This window comes from Cupressus sempervirens, chromosome 3, assembly GCF_028749045.1.
Source record: "Cupressus sempervirens isolate cs-2001-9-10 chromosome 3, ASM2874904v1, whole genome shotgun sequence".
In the NCBI taxonomy this organism is placed as follows: domain Eukaryota; kingdom Viridiplantae; phylum Streptophyta; class Pinopsida; order Cupressales; family Cupressaceae; genus Cupressus; species Cupressus sempervirens.
The window spans coordinates 197,704,594-197,725,131 of record NC_143120.1 but is presented as its reverse complement, the minus strand read 5'-3'; the positions used below and the strand labels follow the sequence as shown (position 1 = coordinate 197,725,131).

The window sequence follows — 20,538 nt, the reverse complement described above, 5'->3', positions numbered from 1 at the left end:
TTCATGAATTGTTCGTACATTCACATAACCAACCCCTATCAATGAGTTGGATGATGCTTATATACTCTTTCCGTAACCACTTAGACCTTTAGGTCTAGTTACAAACTCTCCTTTTTCCTTTTTTTGTGAAAAGTGCAAAAGTTGTCATTGCAACTTTGCAAAAATTATTGACAATTTTTGGTAATATGGCTTCTTAGCCTTCTAAAGTGATCCAGTTTGATTTCAAACCTCCTGGAATGTTACAAGAACACACAAAGACAACTCCAAATCACTCCTTTCCCTATTTTAAGGTATTCCCCCATATTTGGCTCTTTGACCAAATTTTGTCTTATAGTCATACTTAGGTCCTATCTTCTAAGTTCATGATCATGACTTCACCTCTACTTATTTACATCTCCTAGACACACCATGAGACTTCATCGTTAGTCCTTATCCATCAAATGGTTGGCTAGACCATTTACAAGCCAAAATTGCATTAGGGATTTGCCCTTCCCCAAGGTGCTCTTGCACCATTTATTCAACCTTTTATGAAAACATTTGTAAGCTTTACTTTGAGAAGAATATCCTAAAAAGATTCCTTCATCACATCTTGAATCAAAGCTTCCTATTTTATCATTAGAATTCTTAATGAAATATCTACTTCCAAACATTCTAAAATGCTCAACAGAAGCAAGATGTTCATACCATAACTCATAAGGAGTGTACTTAGTTTTTACCTTGAGTTGTGCCTAGTTTAAAATGTATACTACTATGTGAATTGCTTCTTTCCATTACTGATTTAGTATTTCAGATTCATCTAACATAGTCCTTGTCGTTTCTTTCACTGTTTGGTTCTTTCTCTCAACAACTCCATTTTGTTGAGGTGTCTTGGATGTTGCATATTGTCTTTTGATGCCATGTTTTTCACCCACCTTTATCTAATCGTAAGAACTTAATCTTCATGTCTGACTCATTTTCAATCATTTTCCTAAAAATCTTAAAAAATTTAAATGCCTCTTATTTATGCTTTAATAAATTTACCCATGTCATTCTTGTATAATCATAGCATGAAATACTTTTCACCATTTAATGACATTTTTCTTGCAGGACCACATAAATCAATATGTACTAATTACAATGGTTTAGACACAAAATATTTTTTTGAAGGAAAAGATGTCTTTGTTTGTTTACTATGTTGACACCCTTCACAAATAGCATTCTTTGGCTTACTTATACATGACATGCCTCTTAGTTCTGATGCTTACTAACTTTTACCAAGTTGTCAAAATTCAAGTGCCCAAGCCTTTTGTGCCATAACCAACTTTCATCCACCTATCTCATAAGACAAACATCTTCATGATTGTTAGTATTTTTAATATCTTTTAATTTGTATACATTCCCTTTAGATCTTTTACCTAATGCAGCCAACTGTTTGGATTTTAATTTGATTTGACAATCATGATTATAAAAAATAACTTCATATCCATGATAAAAAAATTGACTAACACTTAGAATATTGTACTTTAATCCATCAACATAATACACATCATGAATAGACATTTTGTCACTAAGCATCAAAGAACCCAAACCTTTAATTTGCCTTGAAGAATCATCACCAAAACTAACATTGCCACCTTTCAATTTGTCAAACTTTATTTTATCTCCTGTCATGTGTCTAGAACAACCACTATCAATTATCCACAAGTCCTTTTCTTTAGAATGTAGATCCATTTGAACAAACATAGACTTATTAATCTTAGGCCTCCATATCTTAGTCACTTTAGTATCAAATTCTTTATCAACTTGTAGACTAGCATAAGATTGATCATTCTAAAATGACTTAGTTTTTCAATTCTCATAACATGACCAAAGAGATTGCATTTGTAACATCTTAGACCATTCATTTTAGGAAAGGAATAACCAAAGTGAAACTTTGAATACCTCCTTGACATGTATCCACAATTACTTATTCTATTTCCATATTGATGACACATGAAGCAATACTTATCAAAGAAAGAAGTGTACCTGTTTGAGTATCTTTTACCCATGAATTAAGTGCTTGATATAAGCTTATTTTTATCATTATAAATCTAATTAAAATCTACATTTTTACCTACATTTGAAGTGGTAGTATTCTGATTTTTATCCTTACTTTAAGATTTAAATATCTCAAATAAAGATTTATCTTTCTTGTCACTAGAACATTGTCCAAGTTCAAAACCAATTCCTATTAAATCATCAATTCTTCTTAGTCTCCTTAACATATCATCCAAAGTAGTGTTCTCATATTTTTTTAACTTTCTTTTATATGATACTACTTCATTCATTAACCTTGCACATTCCTGATCTTAGAACTCAACTCTTCCTTAGTGACAAAGAACTTGTAATTCCAATTCTATAACTTGTTTATTTAATTCCTTAGTTTCTTTTTCGAAGTTCTATTTTTCCTTTAAGAATTGATTTTCTTTAACACTTAAATTCCTTTATCTTTTTAAGTGTATAAAGAAATTCACATTCTAGATTAGCCTCAACAAGTTCAACATCATCATCACTATCTGATTCTTGACAAGTAGTTTTTATAGCCATGAATAAAACTTCATTTTTATCACATTCAAAACTACTAGATTCACTATCTGATACACCAAAAATCAAACTCTTCTTCTTCTTAAAGAACTTATTTTTGTTATAGGATTTCTTTTTACTTGATATCTCTTTCTCATCATCTACTTCATCATGACTATTATAAGGATATTTAGATGCAAAGTGTCCTATTTTACCATGATTAAAGCATTTGAAATGAAGTTTACCATTGTATTTACCCGCTCCTTCCTTTACTTTCCTTGATAAATGTGCTTCAAGAACATCAAGATCTTCTAATTTTGAAGAGACTTGCTTCACTTTCTTTTCCACCTTGAATGTTGCTTCTTTGCTTGTGGATTCCTGCTTGCCAAACTTTCTCATTTCATAAGCTACAAGTGCTCCATGAATATCTTCCATTGTATACTTCTTAATATCTCTAGGTTCTTCTATAGAGCATATCTTAGAATCAAATTTATCAAGAAGATATCTCAAAAATTTATTTACAACATCAATATCATCAAATTTTTCACCAAGTCCTCTTATGCCATTTACAGTTTCATCCATCTTAAGGAGATAGTCTTCTACCTTTTCATCATTACCCATCTTAAGGTCTTCAAATCTTGCTTTCAAATGTTGTATCTTGGCTTCTTTAACTCTATCATTACCATGATATGTGTTTTTCAATTTATCCCAAACTTCTTTAGAAGATCTTTAATGCATTACCTAAACAAAAACATCCTTAGATAAACTATTAAGTATAGAAAATTCAACTTTAATATCAACTTCATACTTCCTCTTTTCATTAGGATCTATAGGTAAAGTATTAGGAACTTTATAACCATTAACAACTGAAGCCCAAACATCAACATTAATAGATAAAAAATATGTTTGCATCATTACTTCCCAAAAAGCATAATCCGATCCATAAGGCCCCGTTTGTTTGCTGGAATTAACTTGGAATAGGGAAACGGGAATATGAAAATTGGAATAAATCTATTCCAATTTTGGCCCAAAATGAGAATAAATCGAATTCCAAAAAAAAATTAGAATTCGATTTATTCTCATTTTGGGCCAAAATTGGAATAGATTAATTCCAATTTTCCTATTCCCGTTTCCCTATTCCAGGTTAATTCCAGCAAACAAACGGGGCCTAAAAAATAGGAACCTTCGAAGAACTATCTTGAGCCATACAAGATAAGTATTTCGCTCAACCAAAATCTACCCAAAGTTTTAAAACTTGATGTAGGGAACCTTGCTTTGATACCACTTGTTGGAATACAAACACCATTGAAAGTGGCGGGGGTGGGGAATCAGTGGTTTAAAATCCTTTTTAAAACTTGAAACAATCACAAGTTATAAAATTTAACACATGAGCAAGATAGGTAATGCATAACACAGTGACACAATATTTTAATGTGGAAAACCCTTTAGGGTAAAAAACCACTTTGAATCTGAAACTTTATTGGCCTCTTGGGAAAATTTTTTAGAGCTACAACTTTGGGAAGCACCAACACCCTGTTTTAGAAACACCAATTTCAAGGAACAATAATCGCTTACACCTGAAGCACCAACTTCATGAATACAAGAAGCATTAACTTCCAAAATTAAAAAATGAGATATAAAATCAGAGGATCATCTCTGTTACAACATAAATCATAAATCATTAGTTTCAACTTCTTGTTGAAAACATAATGTAGGATATACTTCTATTCTCCTCAAAATATTTAGTATCCAAATTTTTTCTTTTTCCATTAAAATATCCGATCAAATACTAATATGAATGAATGAAGAAGCAATATACAACCTTTCTTCTACCTATGATAAACTTCTACAATGAAAATCAAATTACAAATAGGAAAATAGAAACATAAAACATTATCCTCTTCTTTGTTGTTAAAAATATGCCTGCAAACTGTTCAGTCTACAAGGAATTCCACACAAATCCTGCAACTTCTGTCAAAACCACCTATTGGATGTTTTAGAGGAATGTATCCTCTACTTATATATCAAGAAATTCAAAATTTTGGAGCTAGGTACATACCCCAAACTTCAATTAAACCAAAAACTGCTCAAAACTACTAAAACTGTCATAACAATTTTATAACCACTTTTGATCAACATAGTTTTCCTCTTTCTGTACATGTGTCATGCAAAAACTAAAAAAAACCCATTTTAGATAACTCAAATAAATTTTAAAAAAGGTATGATAGTTGGGGTCTAACAAACAAAAAATCTTTTTGACTTTCACATAGACCAAAACTATTTTTTTGATAACCGTTTTCTTAACCAATGTGAGCTTTAAGTGTTAATTGTATAACACTTAAGTGTTTGTCTTGAATATGTTTTGAACAATATTGAAGGACATAAAATAAGATAATTATGTGATGTTAACCATACCATATGATCATTATAATTGCATTATTAACATTGATGACAACAATCAAAGACCAAATACCAAGGGTTCAACAGCACCGGCCCCTGCTGCTGAGACCAGTGAAGAACCTAAAGTTTAAGCTAGTTTAAGAATATATCAGAGAATTAGAGTGGTAGAGAAATATGTTTATCCAAACATAGTTCAAGTCCTAAGTATGGAAGTTATCACAACAGAAGACCTTAAGAGGAGATCTCCATCCCCTAAATCTCCCAACCCACCTCCTATAACTCCTCATGTCATAGAGGCTCATGTTGAAGATATATCTAAAGGGAAGGAAGTGAAAGCCCAAGGAGAGAATCTTACTATAGAAAGGGAGCATACTCAACATATAGATCAAATAGGGGGATTAAATTTGCCCTATGATGATGATGATGATGATGATGATGATGAATATCAATATACCCCTAAAGAGTTGCTAAGGGGAGTAGATCCTCAAACCCCCACAACCCTATTTCTGACATCAACATACAAGAAATAAAGGGCGTTGTCCCTAGAGAATTGAAGAAAGAGGCATGTGATGTAAATGTAGGGGATGATAAATTTGTGAAATTAGTGGCATTCAAGCAATTGTTATGGCAACATTATAGAGAGGATTCTCTAACAAAAAGTTGAAGAAAAGAGGAAGTAGAAACTAGATGCTAACCCTGATGATCTAGAACAAGAAGTGAAGAGTGAAATAATGATCACGTTTGAGAAAATCACTCCAGAAGAAGGGAGGCAAATAGTTAAGCAAGCTAGAGTCTAGCTGGCACCTAATCTCAGGATTCCTAATGCTATTGCATTTGATTCAATTATGAAAAAATGAGACGAAAAAGTCCACATTTAAAGGGGTTAGAAAACATGACAAGCGACACATTTTATAGTAAAGATTTGGGTGCCTTGGTAACATGTAATTTTACTGCATCTAAGATCAAACAAAGGAGATGAGATAGGTACTGGAGTAAGAGGAAATATCATTATACAAAGGGTAAATGACGACGAGCTTTTTTATTTGACCATGAGTCTACAAGAACAAGTTTCTTATCTTCATGATGTTGCCCTTGATAAGGACAAGATATATGAAGATCTACAAGAAAAATGCATACATGTCTTTTCTACTTATGAGCAAAGGACAAAAGAGACAATTGGCATGCAAAACAAAATATATCTAAGTTAGAAGCTGTCAAAGTCCCTAGTATTGTTGAGCCATCTACTGGGATTCACGAAGATCCATCAAACTAGCTAAGCATCTTGGCATTTTCTCAACAAGGGTACTTACAAAAAACTAGAACTAAAAGGAGTAAATATGATGATGCATTAATAAAGGAAGTGGTAGATCTAAAAATGCAGTTAGAAAATAGTCAAGACAAACATGACTACGACAAATAAATCATTGTTAGAACTGCATTGACGATGCTACATGAGAAGGCAAACACAAAATTGTTTGACCTCTATGAAGTATGTAAAATATTATACTTGGAAATCAGTCAGATGGAAGATGACAAAATATTGGTTAAGCCCACCTATTAGAAATGGATTACCTAGGTACAAAAAATGAAGAAGGCGGAAATATGTGCAAGGATAGATCCTAATGCTTCGAAAAATGCTATGCCAACTGCTAAAATTGTCAAGTCCCTAAAGAATTTCTCAATGTTGCCAAACCATATTGAAAATAGATTGATGGAATTAAAATATGCCATATATAGCTACCAGGACACCTTGGTCCCACCATTTCTAGATATGAACAAGAATATCAAAGAATTTACTAACTTAAAAGTAGAGGCTATTACTAAGGTATGTAGTATAGTGGAAATTATAACAAAGGGTATGAACATGATACTTTTCCAAGAATGTATATCCAAGTTGGTAAATTCTAGTTCCTTTTATGAGAATTTTGAGAAGGAAGTTACTCATACTTCAATAAAGTACAATTCCTATAGACATGTGGCAGATCAAATCTTTGAGCACACATGGCCAATAGATGAAGAATATCATGAATGGGTAAAGAAATATGATCCATATGATGATTCAAATCACGAGGACCCACAAGAATAAAATATTATGAAATCATTTTTTCTCATGAATAAAGAATATTCTGTATAAAGGTGGTTGTATCTAACTTGTCACATCAAGACAATTTGTAATTTTGGAAATTGTTTGTAAATTGATGTAAGTCACATGTTTTAGTTATAGCTAGTGAAATTGTCAAATCAATGGAGGACATCTGACCTTTTTTGTAGCCTGAAGCTTGTTTGCAAATCATCTATGTAAGTGTATTTCCAAGGCCTTCAAGGGGGTCCGAGAATCATTTTTTTGAATGAGTTTTGTTCATTTTCTGAGTCAGTCCATGCATATTGTATATATTTTTTCCAAAAGATAGAATGAAAGAAGTAAGAGTTGTTGATCTAATTGAGTTACTCTCTGATAGGAGTTGACATTGAATTGTATATTTTTCAAAGAAAGTAATACAAAGATGTAGGAAGTTGGCTATACATTTTAGATCTTGTCTCTTCTTTTGTTACCACTCAATTCTTCGAGATTTAATAGCAAAGTTTACTAAATATTAGTTGTAATTCATTTTGAATTATATTTCAATTTACATTTTTCTAATGATGTAAATGGGTTATGTAAATGCTTGATGTAAGTTAAAAGAATTCCTTGGTTTTCAATGAAATTTTGATAAGAATGAGATCTAGAACTAAATATTGATATTCTTCTCACAAAGTGTTAAGAAAGACCTGATAGTAAATGTCAAATTCCTGTGAGATAGTAGCCCAATAGATAAGGAATTGATCATCCATTACAGTTGATATAGTTTGGAATGTCTATATGCTATAATCTTTTATAAATCAACCTTTTAAGTTTTTATTGCTGAAGTTTGAAAATTATGCATGTACTTGATTCATGGAGTTTTAGGGTTTGATGGATTAGCTCTTTATCATCTCTCTTAAAATCTTATAATTAGAAAATTTAAGGCCAATTTATCTTCTATATTTGGAATTCATATTGAGACATGAGAATTGGAGGAAGAAAGTGAATTCCTAGGTAAACCTACCTGAATTTCACAGAGTCTTGTTAGTTGGTCCTTTTAATTGTTTCTCAGAAATACTTATCATGGTTTTTAGCTAACTCCTAGGTATTCTTTGCTCTAAAAAAGGTGGTTAAAATTCTGTCAAATTAGAAGCCAACAAATTGAAGAATTGCTTCGTAAACATTGAAACTCTAGGGAGATAAGTGCAACAATCATCTATTTCTAGAACTGAAATCACTTAACCTTGCACCTTGTTCTGAATAGAGTAATTTCCTTTTTCTCTGAAAGAAAATAAAATAACATTTCAAGTTTCCAAGCGTCTTGGTCACTTTCTGTCTAATCATTAAATTGAACAAAACTTACCAGCCTTTTGTGAATGTTTTTGGGAATGATAAAAATTAATGTAGTTTTTTGGCAAATGTTCCAAGGAAGGTTGAAAGAATGGTAGTTTAACTAGTACATTCCTCTTCTAGTGGGTTGCAGATAGGTAGTCGAGGAAGGTGAAATATACTTATGCATGGAGCGACAAAAAATGAGGTAAGAGTATTGACAAATTCATCAAAGACTTAGTGGTTTTCTCTAGAGGCCAAAAAGCTGCGTAAATAAGGTCGAAGGAACATCCAAAGAAATGAACTTTGAGTGATAGTTGATAGAAGGCATCCTGAAGTAATGGGTTCAAATAAAATTGCATGAAAATAAGACAAGCCTTAAAGTTTTATACGATTTGACTCTATGGGTAGTTCAATGGATCAGGAAGCTAAAAAGGATTTAGTGTTGAGTGTTGAGAAGATGATGTTATAAAAAAAATCATTCAAAGATAAGCAAGCTATGAGACTAGTTTTACCTCTATTCCATGGAGTAGTAGTAGAGAAAATGCCAATTGCAAATTACTTCAGGGAAAAAAATTACAGATGCCAAGGATTACATGTTCTTATTTAAACTAGGGAAACCTTAAAAGAAATGAAAAGTCTAAAGTGACAGAAGATGTTCCTTTACAAAGTGGTATTGCACATTCTTTTTAAATAGTCTGGCATTAAGACTTTAAGTGTGAGGATGATTTCATTGAGGTAAAGACCAAAATCCAAATGCGTGAACAAAGAGGCAGTATAAGCTAAATAAAAGGACTTGAAGGTAAGTGATACTACTAATTGTATTGATTCTTTTTCTTTTATCTTTGTGGCTTTTCTGTCTTTTAATTTTCACGATTCTTTCTCATATTAATGAAGCCAAAGGATCAAGCTTCTTGGAGGTATATACTTGAGAACACTAATGCACCAATGAAATGAGGAGGAAGCAAATTATATCTTGGGGAGACTCTCTTTTTTATGATAAATACCAACACTTTTAGTGGTATGGTTAAGCTTCCATCCACAATCACAAGACGACTTGTATTTTATTTTATAAGCAACAAGACCACCTCCAATATTTTGGATATTTTAAGACTTTATTCTTTCCTCCTTATTTTTTTGCATTCCAATATCATTATTTGAATTGGCAAGCTGGGTTGCAATGATCTACCATGGGATAGGGTTCGCTTCTATCATTGATAGGCTTGAAGATTGCATTAACATTGATAGCTGAGCACTCTCAGGTCTAAACCAATCCTTGTTTTCGTTTTACATATATCTCATTAGCAACTAACTTTTAGAAGAGATAGTTTCATGAGAAGAGTCTGCTCAATAGAAAATAATTTTAGAATCTTTATCTTTGTGAGAGTGATTTTTAAGAGTATAACATTTAATAGTGTCACTAGTATGCACTTTTTCTAGACAATTCATTTATACTATTTCTCCTACATCATATGGCATCTTCTCTTTTCAAAATTTTAGCAGAACTTCATAGATCAATAACTATATCCAATGGTAGAAGAGCAACCGCTTTAATAATAGTTTTAGCAGTTGAGAATTTATTATCACAAATATACATCAATCACGCTCTCATCTTACTCAAATGACAACAATATTTGTTCAATATTGCCGCTTTCAACATTTTATTTTCTTTGTAGATAGCATTCCCAAGTGGTTGATATAGGGTGGTTGATTCTCTCCACTAATATATGCACAACGTTCCTTTCTTTTTGAATAAAGATGGTTGATCCCATATGGCCTTTGTGATTAAACGAGAAGAGAGGGAGACACCTTTTGAATGCATACACATTTTTGTAAATGTTTGTTTGTGAGATTTAAGACATAAGTGGACCATGTTTGACTTGGCGTGAGGCAATTTATGTGAAAATTACTATTGCAGTCACTCATTTACCTATCTTAAAAGGTTATTTAAATATGGTTTTTTTAAAACACTGGTGGGGTATAATGATAAATATTTATTATATATTGGAAAAATCTAGAAAAAATAAATGATAGTAATTATTTGAAGGTAGATATTATCATAAATTTGAAAAATTAAAAATAAAAGAAGTAAATAAAGATTTAAGAAAAAATAACAAAGGAAAATTTCTATTATTTTCTAAATATGTGAAAAAAACTTCTAATAATGTCATTTAACAGTTCTTTAAAAAAAATTGTTAGATTTCTACAAAATACAAAGAAATTAAGTTTATCAAACAAAATAACTCCTAATACATTTACTACAATACTTATTTATTTTATTTATTCTAATATTTTACTAAAATTTATTAGAACATTTAAGTAAAAATTTTTTTTATTCCAAATAAAGGAGGCTTATGGGGCCAAGAAAAGACTTGGTAAAAACAAATAGAGTTTTAACTTTAAAAAGTAAAGGCTACTAACAAAAAAGAGTAGTAATAATAAGAATATAAGCAAAAGAAAGTAACCCTAACATTAATTACGCTGCTAAATTGTCAACCCCGCTGATTTCTGAATTTTACAATGGATTTCCAAATACACAACAATTTGTAGAAATTTATATGAAAACAATGTTTACTCTTTTCATAGAAACTTTCTAATTTTTCCTTTATATGTTTTTATGGAATTGCATAAATGATTAATCATAGTTTTTAAAAAATTCATTGAATGGTCTAAGTGAAATCATAATTTTTTTGAAGGGCTTTTTGCATTTTGAATAAGAACAAGAATCCAACAAAGTATTTGTTGAAGTGGGACTTCTCTGATATTTCACTTTAAAAATTTGGAAATTTCCAATTAGCAATGAGACTTTAATCTTTCTTTCTAATGTTTTTAATTTTTATTTTTAGCAATAGGTATTTCAATATTCATAACATACAAGGGATTTTCCCTTTAAATTCACTTCCATTCCACTTATTATTATTATTATGAAGTTTCACATTGTGGACTCATTGATGGATGATGACCTTCAACATGCAATAGATGTCATCCATTGGGCTACTGATTATTTGTTCAAAGGCACTTCTCAATTGGGTGTTATAAGTTTTGCCTATTTTAATTCTTATTCAAAATTGTTTATGCAAAACATAAATCATATGCTATTTTACAAAATGATTGAATATATTTTCTAAAATAATAGGTATTCACATGTTTGTAGTATGTACCGGGTGTTGTGCATGTAGGTGGTTGATCCTAACATGGATCACATGTGTTGGGAGAGACCATAAAACATGCATACTTCTTGCACTGTGTACAAAAGTCAACAACAAAAACCTAGGCTTTGATATGGTTGTTGAAAGGAGGGTAAAATCAGCATTACTTATACTTTGTGGCAGTATTGCATTTCATCTCTTTCATCAATTTTTTTTTTGAAGTTATTGTTTTAATCATTGAAAATTTGGTACCTTTGTTAGGTGTTCAATTTCAATAATAAGTATAGAGGATCTTACAATGATACTCTCTCATCTAAAATTTGCCTACTCTATTGCTCCTACTCTTTGAGTAAGTACCCATATAGAAAAGTCTAATTCAATCATTTTAAAATGAGAGCAACCTCTAGAAAATATTAGCACAATGAATATGCATGTTAGAATTAAACTTGATTATATCCATTAATGTTTCTTACATATTTTTAAGTAAAATTTATAATAATGCAAAATATTGTAAGAATTAAGTATCAACCAAAAATAAATAAAAATATAGTCATTATATAAAACAAAATTGTGATTTGATTTATTTATAAAAAAATAAAAAATGAAATTGAATTTAACTCATGATATAAAACAAAAATAAAATTGATTTGTTATAAAAAGCAAAAAATAGAATTGATTTCTTCCATTTATATTAATCATCACCAAAAAAAAGTCATTATATAAAATAAAATAATGATTTGATTTATTTAAAAATAAATAAATAAAATTAAATTTAACTCATGTTATAAAACATAAACTAAAACAATTAAAATTAAATTGAATTTAACTCATGATATAACATAGAAACTAAATTGATTTGTTATTAAAAAGAGAAAAAATATTTGATTTCTTTCTATTTATGTTAATCATCAATAGAAAACAAAAAAATAGTCATTATTTAAAATAGAATTACATTTTGATTTATTTTTATAAAATAAAAAACATATTGAATTTAACAGATGATATAAAATACATTCGCTCCAGCGTGAGCCAATTGCAATGTCCGCTCACACGTCCACATTCGCTCCTGCTTCTGCATCTGCTTCTGCTCCCCCTACGTCCGTGCGAGCTTCTTTCAAGTGAGGTGATGCTTCTGGAGGTGTGCGCCAGTCTTCTCCTGACCTTTCATAGGCGAACTTTGGGGCAGGTTTTCGCCCTATTCCTTTGGTAGGGGGAGGCCCCTTTGTTGCAGCTAGGGCTTCTCTAGTGGGTTCTATTGGTGAGACTATCCATTCCCCTAGTGCTATGGTTGGTTCTGCCATTTCTTATGAAGATGTGGCAGATTACGAGGCTAGGCTTGGTGGTCAGGCTGTGCATCCAGGGGCTCGTGGTGCTATGCCTGTTGCTATAAGTAACCCCATTATGATCAATCTAGAGTCTGATATTGTTGATGAGATCTCTACTTATGTGGAGGACTTCTCCTCTACAACTGTCATTTTTCGTTTTAAGGGTTTTTGACTCTCTTTGTCGCATTTGCACGCTTGGATTTCAAATTTTTGGGAGCCTATCATTTCAGATTTAGTACAGATTTTCCCTATGGCAAGGGGCTTTTTCATTGTGAAATTTGCAACTAATGATGATCAAAATGCCATCCTTCGGCATGGTTTCTCTTGGGAGGAGAGGTTCCCCTTGATGGCCAAACCTTGGTATGTGGATTTTGATCCGTCGATTGAATCCTTTAACAAGATTCCTTTGTGGGTTAGGTTGCCTAATCTTCCTTTCACTTATGGCTGGATTCTGTCCTGGAGGTTGTGGGGGAGGCCCTTGGGGATTTTTTGTTAACTGATACTGCATCTTCCAATGTGTTTTAGATGACGTATGCTCGTAACCTTGTGGAGGTTGACATCTCCAAGGGGCTCGTAGAAATGATTATGCTAGCCTCTCCTAATGGCTCTTGGATTCAACTTCTTGATTATGAGGGAATCCCCTTCAAATGCAAGAAATGCCATAAAACTGACCACCTCGATGTGCCCTGCTCGTCTGAAAAGATTAGACCGAAGAAGTCACCTACTTGGTGGATGGGGTTTTTGGTTGATCACTACATGGTTTAGAAAGCTCCCTTTGATGGGGAGAGGCTGGGTGATTCTTCTTAGGTTTCTTTGGTGGAGGATTCTGCTGCTACTTTTGATGATTTAAATGTTACCCCTACGGCGGAGAACACTACTGTTGTCCCTCCCTTGGATGCTGCAAAGGTTGATTTATTTGTTGCCCTGATTGTGGCATTGTCTTAGGTCGGAGTTTTCCCTTCTACTGCTGTGATCTAGAGTCCGAGTGGTGGTGGAATTTCTTCTCTTGTTGTGAGGGTTTTGGGGGTGGTTTGTGGTGTGGATGACTTCGTGCGGCAAAAGGCTGCTGGTTTGGTGGAGGATGGATGGACAACAATTAAGGGAAAAAAGGTCAGGCCCTCCCATCCATTGTTCGATATGTCTTTTTAATCTCAAAAGATAGGACAAAAATGTAATCTTGATCACATGTTGTTCTCCTGTTCTGTTTGAGGATGTCCCTTTTTGTTTGGCTCTCCTAGCCTATTTGGCTTGTTGTTTTTTAGTAGTTTGACAGGGTTCTGGACTTGGAACCTTGGGGTTTCAGGGTCCCATTCAATTCATGTTAAGGTGGTAGTAGTGCACTGTGTTATCTGTCAGGCCACCCTATTTTTTTGGTGGATGACATATTTCACCTTTAGTTTATTGTAATTTTTGTTTGGGCTTCACTGAAAATTATTTGTTTTGTAAAGGGTTTCAGGCCCCCTTTAAAACCTGTTTTCCTTAATAAAAAACAAATGATATAAAACATAAATTAAATTGATTTTTTACTAAAAATGAAAAAAAAAAAGATTTGATTTGGAAAAAACAAAAAAACATGGTCATTATATAAAATAAAATTATGATTTGATTTATTTTTTAAAAATAAAAATAAAAATAAATTTAACTAATGATATAAATCAAAACTAAATTGATATATTATTAAAAAAAATGCAAATTAATAGATTTAATTTGTTTCTATTTATGTTAAAGCATAGTCATGACTCATCATACAAAACAAAATTATGATTTGATTTATTTAAAAAAAATATAAAAAAATAAAATTTAACTAATGATATAAAATAAAACAAAATTGATTTATTACTAAAAATGAAAAAACAGATTTGATTTTCTTTCTATTTATGTTAAAGCATAGTCATTATATAAAACAAAATTTGATTTATTTTTCAAAAATAAAAATAAAATTGAATTTAATTCATGATATGAAACTAAATTGATTTGTTATTAAAAAGAAAATATTAGGCTTTTCTTTCCATTTATGTTGATCATCAACATTTTTTACATTCCAAGCAACTGACACACATAAAATATTTGATGGAAGGCCCATTTTGGGACCTTACAATATGTATAAAAAATCAGCTCAATTTCTTATTCTATAATGCCTACTATTAACTACTGATTCTTACAATTTTGTTTGGCAGAAATTTCTTTAAAAAAAAAAAGATTACAAGGGCCACAATGATAGCTTAGTTAATTAGCTCCACAACTCTTTATGAATTCGACAAATAGATGTTCATATAGATTTCCCTATTTTTAATTACTTCATCCAGTGCTTGCTCATTTTTTTTTATCAATAATGATTTTATAGTGGTAGTAATATACAAAATTTTGTGTTGCAATCAATGTTCATAAAAAAAAATGAAAATAAAATAAAATAATATTTATAAAATTTCTTATCCATCTTAATTTCAATGAAATCAATCCTCTATTGACTTGTTGCAAATTCGATTGTACCATTTTATCTATTTTTCAGATTCAAAAAATAAAAAATAACCCCACATAAATGCTTTCAATCAATAAGAGAAAAGAAATTACAGAAAAAAATGATTTAAAAAACAAAACCATCAAAACCTTTAGAACTGTGAATTTATTTGTCATACCGATTAATTGGAAGAGGTCTAATTAAAACATTAGTTCCTTATAGGCAGCGACTAACAAAGTAGGTTTAAATTGACATCGCCAAATCTGAATACATAATAAATATTGTAGCAATTTAGTTGTATGAAAAGTGAACTAGCAACTCAAGAGGTAAACGAAAAGGCAAACGTACACGGCTAGTACATTGGTTTCAAGTGCAATCAATGTAGCATAAATACTTTAGTTTTATGAAACCTCCTGCTTTACGAAGCTCTGTGGAACCTTAGGGTATTCAAAACAACATAAAATAGTATGTATATAAAGTGTTTTACACATATTGTAAATTAACAGATGCTGATAGATACTGACAGATTTGTGCAAACTTGGGTGAGAAAAATAATCCGAAAGAAGTTTGCTTTCCTGAAATCTGAAAGTTCAAAAAAATTGCTGGTGAAATTGCTAAGCATGCACAACTTTTTGCTTCTCCCTAGGCACTCAATGCTCTGAGTTTTCGTAACCAAATTTTCCGCAAACGGGGAGAATTCAAAAAGAAATTTAGACATCATAGGGCATCACATCCTGAGCAAGGGTAGTAGCCTCTGAACTGGGAATGCCCATGGTTGTGTAGAAGACCAATGATGACTGATTTAATAAATGCCAGAATTTGATAAAAGCTGCAATTGTTTCTTCACAAAAAGAAATTCAAATAACTAGGAATTTTAACTTCATAAATCATAAATGCAATGAAGAGAAACACTGTCGACGACGGGGTTCACTTACTTAATAGTGCCCTTGTTAAATAACACCTGGCCAACAAAAAAATGCCCTATTATCTAGAAACTGGGTCTTTCTGAATTTATAAAGAAGCGAAGAAGAGGATGAGTTCTAACAAGAAACATTTATATGAACTGAAAAGTAAGATATAATAGAAACCATTTATAAACATTTCATAAACCAAAATTGTGTCCAAGGGCACCAGAGCACCACACAAAAAGATAAAGCTTCAGAGAAATCTGCGGGATAAAGGTTGGGGTATCAGAGATTTTGTCAAATACATTTATAAAGTTGGAACATGTTGACAGTGATTCAACCTCAGCTACCAGCGAAAGAAAGGCCATAATATTGTTGGAAATGAGAATGGAGTAATTGAGAGGGGGAGGAGGTGAATCAGTTACCACAAAAACATTTCACAGTCCCTTAGATGTCTAAAATCTTGATCTTAGTTACAGATTACTGAAACTTGATAATGCAGGAAATACTAATAATTATTAAGAACTGATAACCAAAACAATTCAGCAATCATGAACACTAGAGACACCAGATTTAACGTGGAAACCCAACATGGAAAAAACCACCAATGTAACTAGTTACTGTTTTTCACTCTTCTGAAGTGAGCCCTGTTAGGAGCCAACCCTGTTAAAGGTTACAAAACACACTGTTAGGTGTGACCCTGTTAGAGGATTTAATCACCCTGTTAGGAGTGGCCTTGCTAGAGGTCTTTAGAACAATTCAACTGAACTGTTACCTTGTTAGAGGATTTACAGTAAGGCTGTTAAACCCACTCTGTTAAGAGATTTGAAATCACGGCTACAATTGTTAGAAAGTAACAATGAATGATCTGAATATAATGCAACTTATCTTTGTTGATACAGATCTCTGTTCTGCTTCACTAGATCCTCTCTGATCACATAAAAGCTTTGTAGCTCCACAAGGATATCTGATCCTTCAAAAATTCGCTTGCACCTTCACAATTCGACATACATCTTATCCACACATGCACACTTGAATTCGCAACTTGATCCTTCATATATACCTTTCTGATTATCAAGTCGGCCTTAAATACAAGTTAAAATTATTAATAATTATACCGTGAGTCGGCTACATTCATCACATAAATCAATTTTAGCCTTAACTCCACACTTTCAAAAATCCTTCGCTAACCAACCCAGCTCGGTAAACACTGTACCATAATGATCTTTAGTGTTAACCAAGTGAGGCTTGGTAAGCACTGCGAATTGTGCAAAAATCCTTTGGACACCGAGTGAACTCGGTAAACACTGACTTTCCTTCGCTTACCTTCCCAGCCCGGTAAACACTAACTTTTCTTCGCTTACCTTTCCAACTCGGTAAACACTACTTTTCTTCACTTACCTTCCCAGCTCGGTAAATACTCTGTCACAGTTTCCTTCGATCACCGAGTGAGCTCGGTAGAAGCTATCTTTACAGTGTAATATACAGCAATGCTCGGTAGACTCTGTAAACTACTATGCTTACCTTCTGAGCTCGGTAGACTCTGTCTGATGACTGATATGACATTTGTGTAACAGCAAAGACAACACTCAATTAACCAATTGTATCCAACAAATATGACTGAGCAAAAGAAGACCAAAATATGTTTCTAGAAAAGAAGAGATTCCACAACAAAAAAGAAAATAGTTCCGATTCAATGTCATCTCTAATTAGATGTAATGCAAAGACTGCCCCTATCAATCTTATGGGAAAGACTATGCAACTGTTGTAAGGCTCCACGTTAATGACCCAATCAACACAAATTGTATATGGTTGTAGTAGTGTTTTGAACTTTGATAGCTAGTCCTCTTTTACAGCCATAGGCCTCTAAACTCCATTATATACAGATATGATCAAGAGATACCAATACATAAGTCATCTGCATGGAAATAGTAACAAGCAATAATTGAATAGGGTGATATATAATTCATCGAAAACAAATGCCATTGTTAAGGATATTATCATGAGACACCAATATATAACATGCAGGAGGTATCTCTAGTAAGCAGGACATCCACGTATATCATCTGGCACCTCAAAGGATGTAAAGTAAACATGAAGTAAAAGAAACCCTACATGCCCTAAATGCTGAGAGCAACTCAATCAACCCACTACATATTCCTTTAAACAAAGAAATCGACAGAAAATCTATATTGCATTTAGAACACATCAACAGGATTTTGTAAGGAAAACTTCTAAAAAAAGAGGGTTTTGACATGAATTTGCAAGGATGATTGTCCCTCAAAAGAGGAAATCTGAGAGGAATGAGCTCATTTTCAAATATACAACTGTACACTAATCCTGCAAATGGTTTCTGTCTAGGCGGATAACTGTCCCCATATCTGTCAATGAGTATGTTAAATTCCTTTATAAACACCAGAGCGTCATTGATTATTAGCAGAGCTATGTAAATGCCTTGCCATAATGTCTTTCTCGTTGAAGAGTACTTGCTTTCTCTGTTTTTTTTCACACACAACCATGAAATGACAAACTCTCAAACATTTTTTGAAGACACAAGTTTTTTTTGTTTGTAAATCCTCAGTCATGTTGAACCCACAGAGCGTTCCAATGTTGATTCATGTCTGCTCAGAATGCCCAAAATAGCCATTAAATCCTTCATTATCAATCAAATTAGTAGAAGAATGATGAAGCCATGTATGACCAGATCCAGAATAAAAAGCTCAAAGGCTCAAATAGCAAAAACACATTTGTAAGACTTGCAATGCTGCTCAATCAAACAATTTTCTTGAGAAATTATATCCTTAAACATAAATTGGATGGATGAACAAAGTACTCCGAGATGATAAGGGCGTATAGCTGGAGTAAAGCATATATAAAATGACAAATCGGAAAAAAACAATTAACTAGAATCAGGAGCACAGTGAGTGAATGAAACATTAAAAACTACGAAGCACCGAGATTCCTTTAGAGCTCCATTTGTATACGCTCCTCCGCTCGTGGACGGCTCCAACAGGTGGAAGTCAGAGGCATCATCGGCAAATCGCAACTTACACTTGCCCTAAATAAATCGTAAAAAATCCGCGCAAATGCAGCGAAAGATTGCTCTTCCAGATAACGGCAGTTGCATATGGCACTCCATTGTCGTGTGGTGGGATCATAGGCATCTATACGCCCCTCTTGAAGCCACTTCATACGAGTTGCCACATAAAACTTTCCATCAGTAAAGACGCTGTGGCAATCGAATCCGCTTGACATCATGCGGGGAAGATACCCCCATTTCTCTTCCTCAATGTCATAAAATGTGGCTGTACAGTCCTTAGCAGCAATGTAGATCAGCCCTTTATCTGAGTCCAGCGAGCAACAAAAATTTTGTCTGCATTCGGGAACTCTGGGGCCTAGCTTCCATATTCCTAAGACACAAGTCAATTGACACAATAAACAATATGTCAGTAAATAGTAAACATGATTGATACAATTGAGAAAAACGAGAAACAGGGGAATGAATACCAGAGGAAAAATCGTAGATGATAAGTGCTGTAGGATTCGTGAACTTCAAACGAACAATTTGTGTTTGAAGGGAACATAATAAGAACAACGACCTGAAAAAAAAGGGAATTGTGAGGGATATGGAGCTAGGGTTTTGCTTAATTTTTGAAGAGGGATGGACAATTTTAGTCTACGATCTTCAGGTTTTGTTATTGTATCATAGTAATTATCATATAGGATCAACTTCTGAGACAGGTCAAATCTCTTTCTGTCTTGATAGAAGAGCGGATTGCATACGATGGTTTTCCACCGTTTACAAACAAGGGCCATCGTGGGGTGTGAGGTTAATGGCACCCTCAACAAACACAATCTGCCAACGTCATCCGGAAGACCTGGAAATATCTCCATTGCCATCTCTCTCAATTCCTAAACATATGTTTTCATATCCTTGTGCTTGCCCTTTTAAATAGATTGGCATATGCTTGTGCTTTATATTGAGTAGATTGGCTTGCTAATTTTTTTTAACAAAAAGAATATTTAAACGTTAGCAGTTTTATGAATTTTTATATTGTATAATTTTAGCTTTAAAATTTCAGTTAAATTGATAAAATATTGGATATATATATATATATATATATATATATATATATTCGTTTTCTTAAGAATAAAATATATAAATTTTAACATGTAATGAAAATCCTTTTTAAATTTCACATAACACCTCCTCTATCTAAAAATAGAGCTCTAGCCCCTCTCACCTTTAATTTTTAAATTTTTTTTTTTTTTCCCTCTAATTATTATTTCAATTATCTTTTTTAATTTTATTTTTAAAAATATTAAATTATTTAAAAATTTATTTTTAAAAAGTTAGAAAATATTTTTA

General features: G+C 32.4%; 1 protein-coding gene across 1 annotated transcript; it reads right to left on the bottom strand.

The window, feature by feature from the left end:
• Positions 1-19,133: 19,133 nt before the first annotated feature.
• On the bottom strand, positions 19,134-20,069 carry LOC149565500 (F-box/kelch-repeat protein At1g80440-like). Its single transcript, XM_089816334.1, has 2 exons — positions 19,850-20,069; positions 19,134-19,579 (listed from the first exon to the last, which is right to left on the bottom strand). The coding sequence occupies exons 1-2, from the start codon at positions 20,067-20,069 to the stop codon at positions 19,134-19,136; spliced, it is 666 nt and encodes a 221-aa protein (XP_089672460.1).
• Between the last annotated feature and the right edge of the window lie 469 nt (positions 20,070-20,538).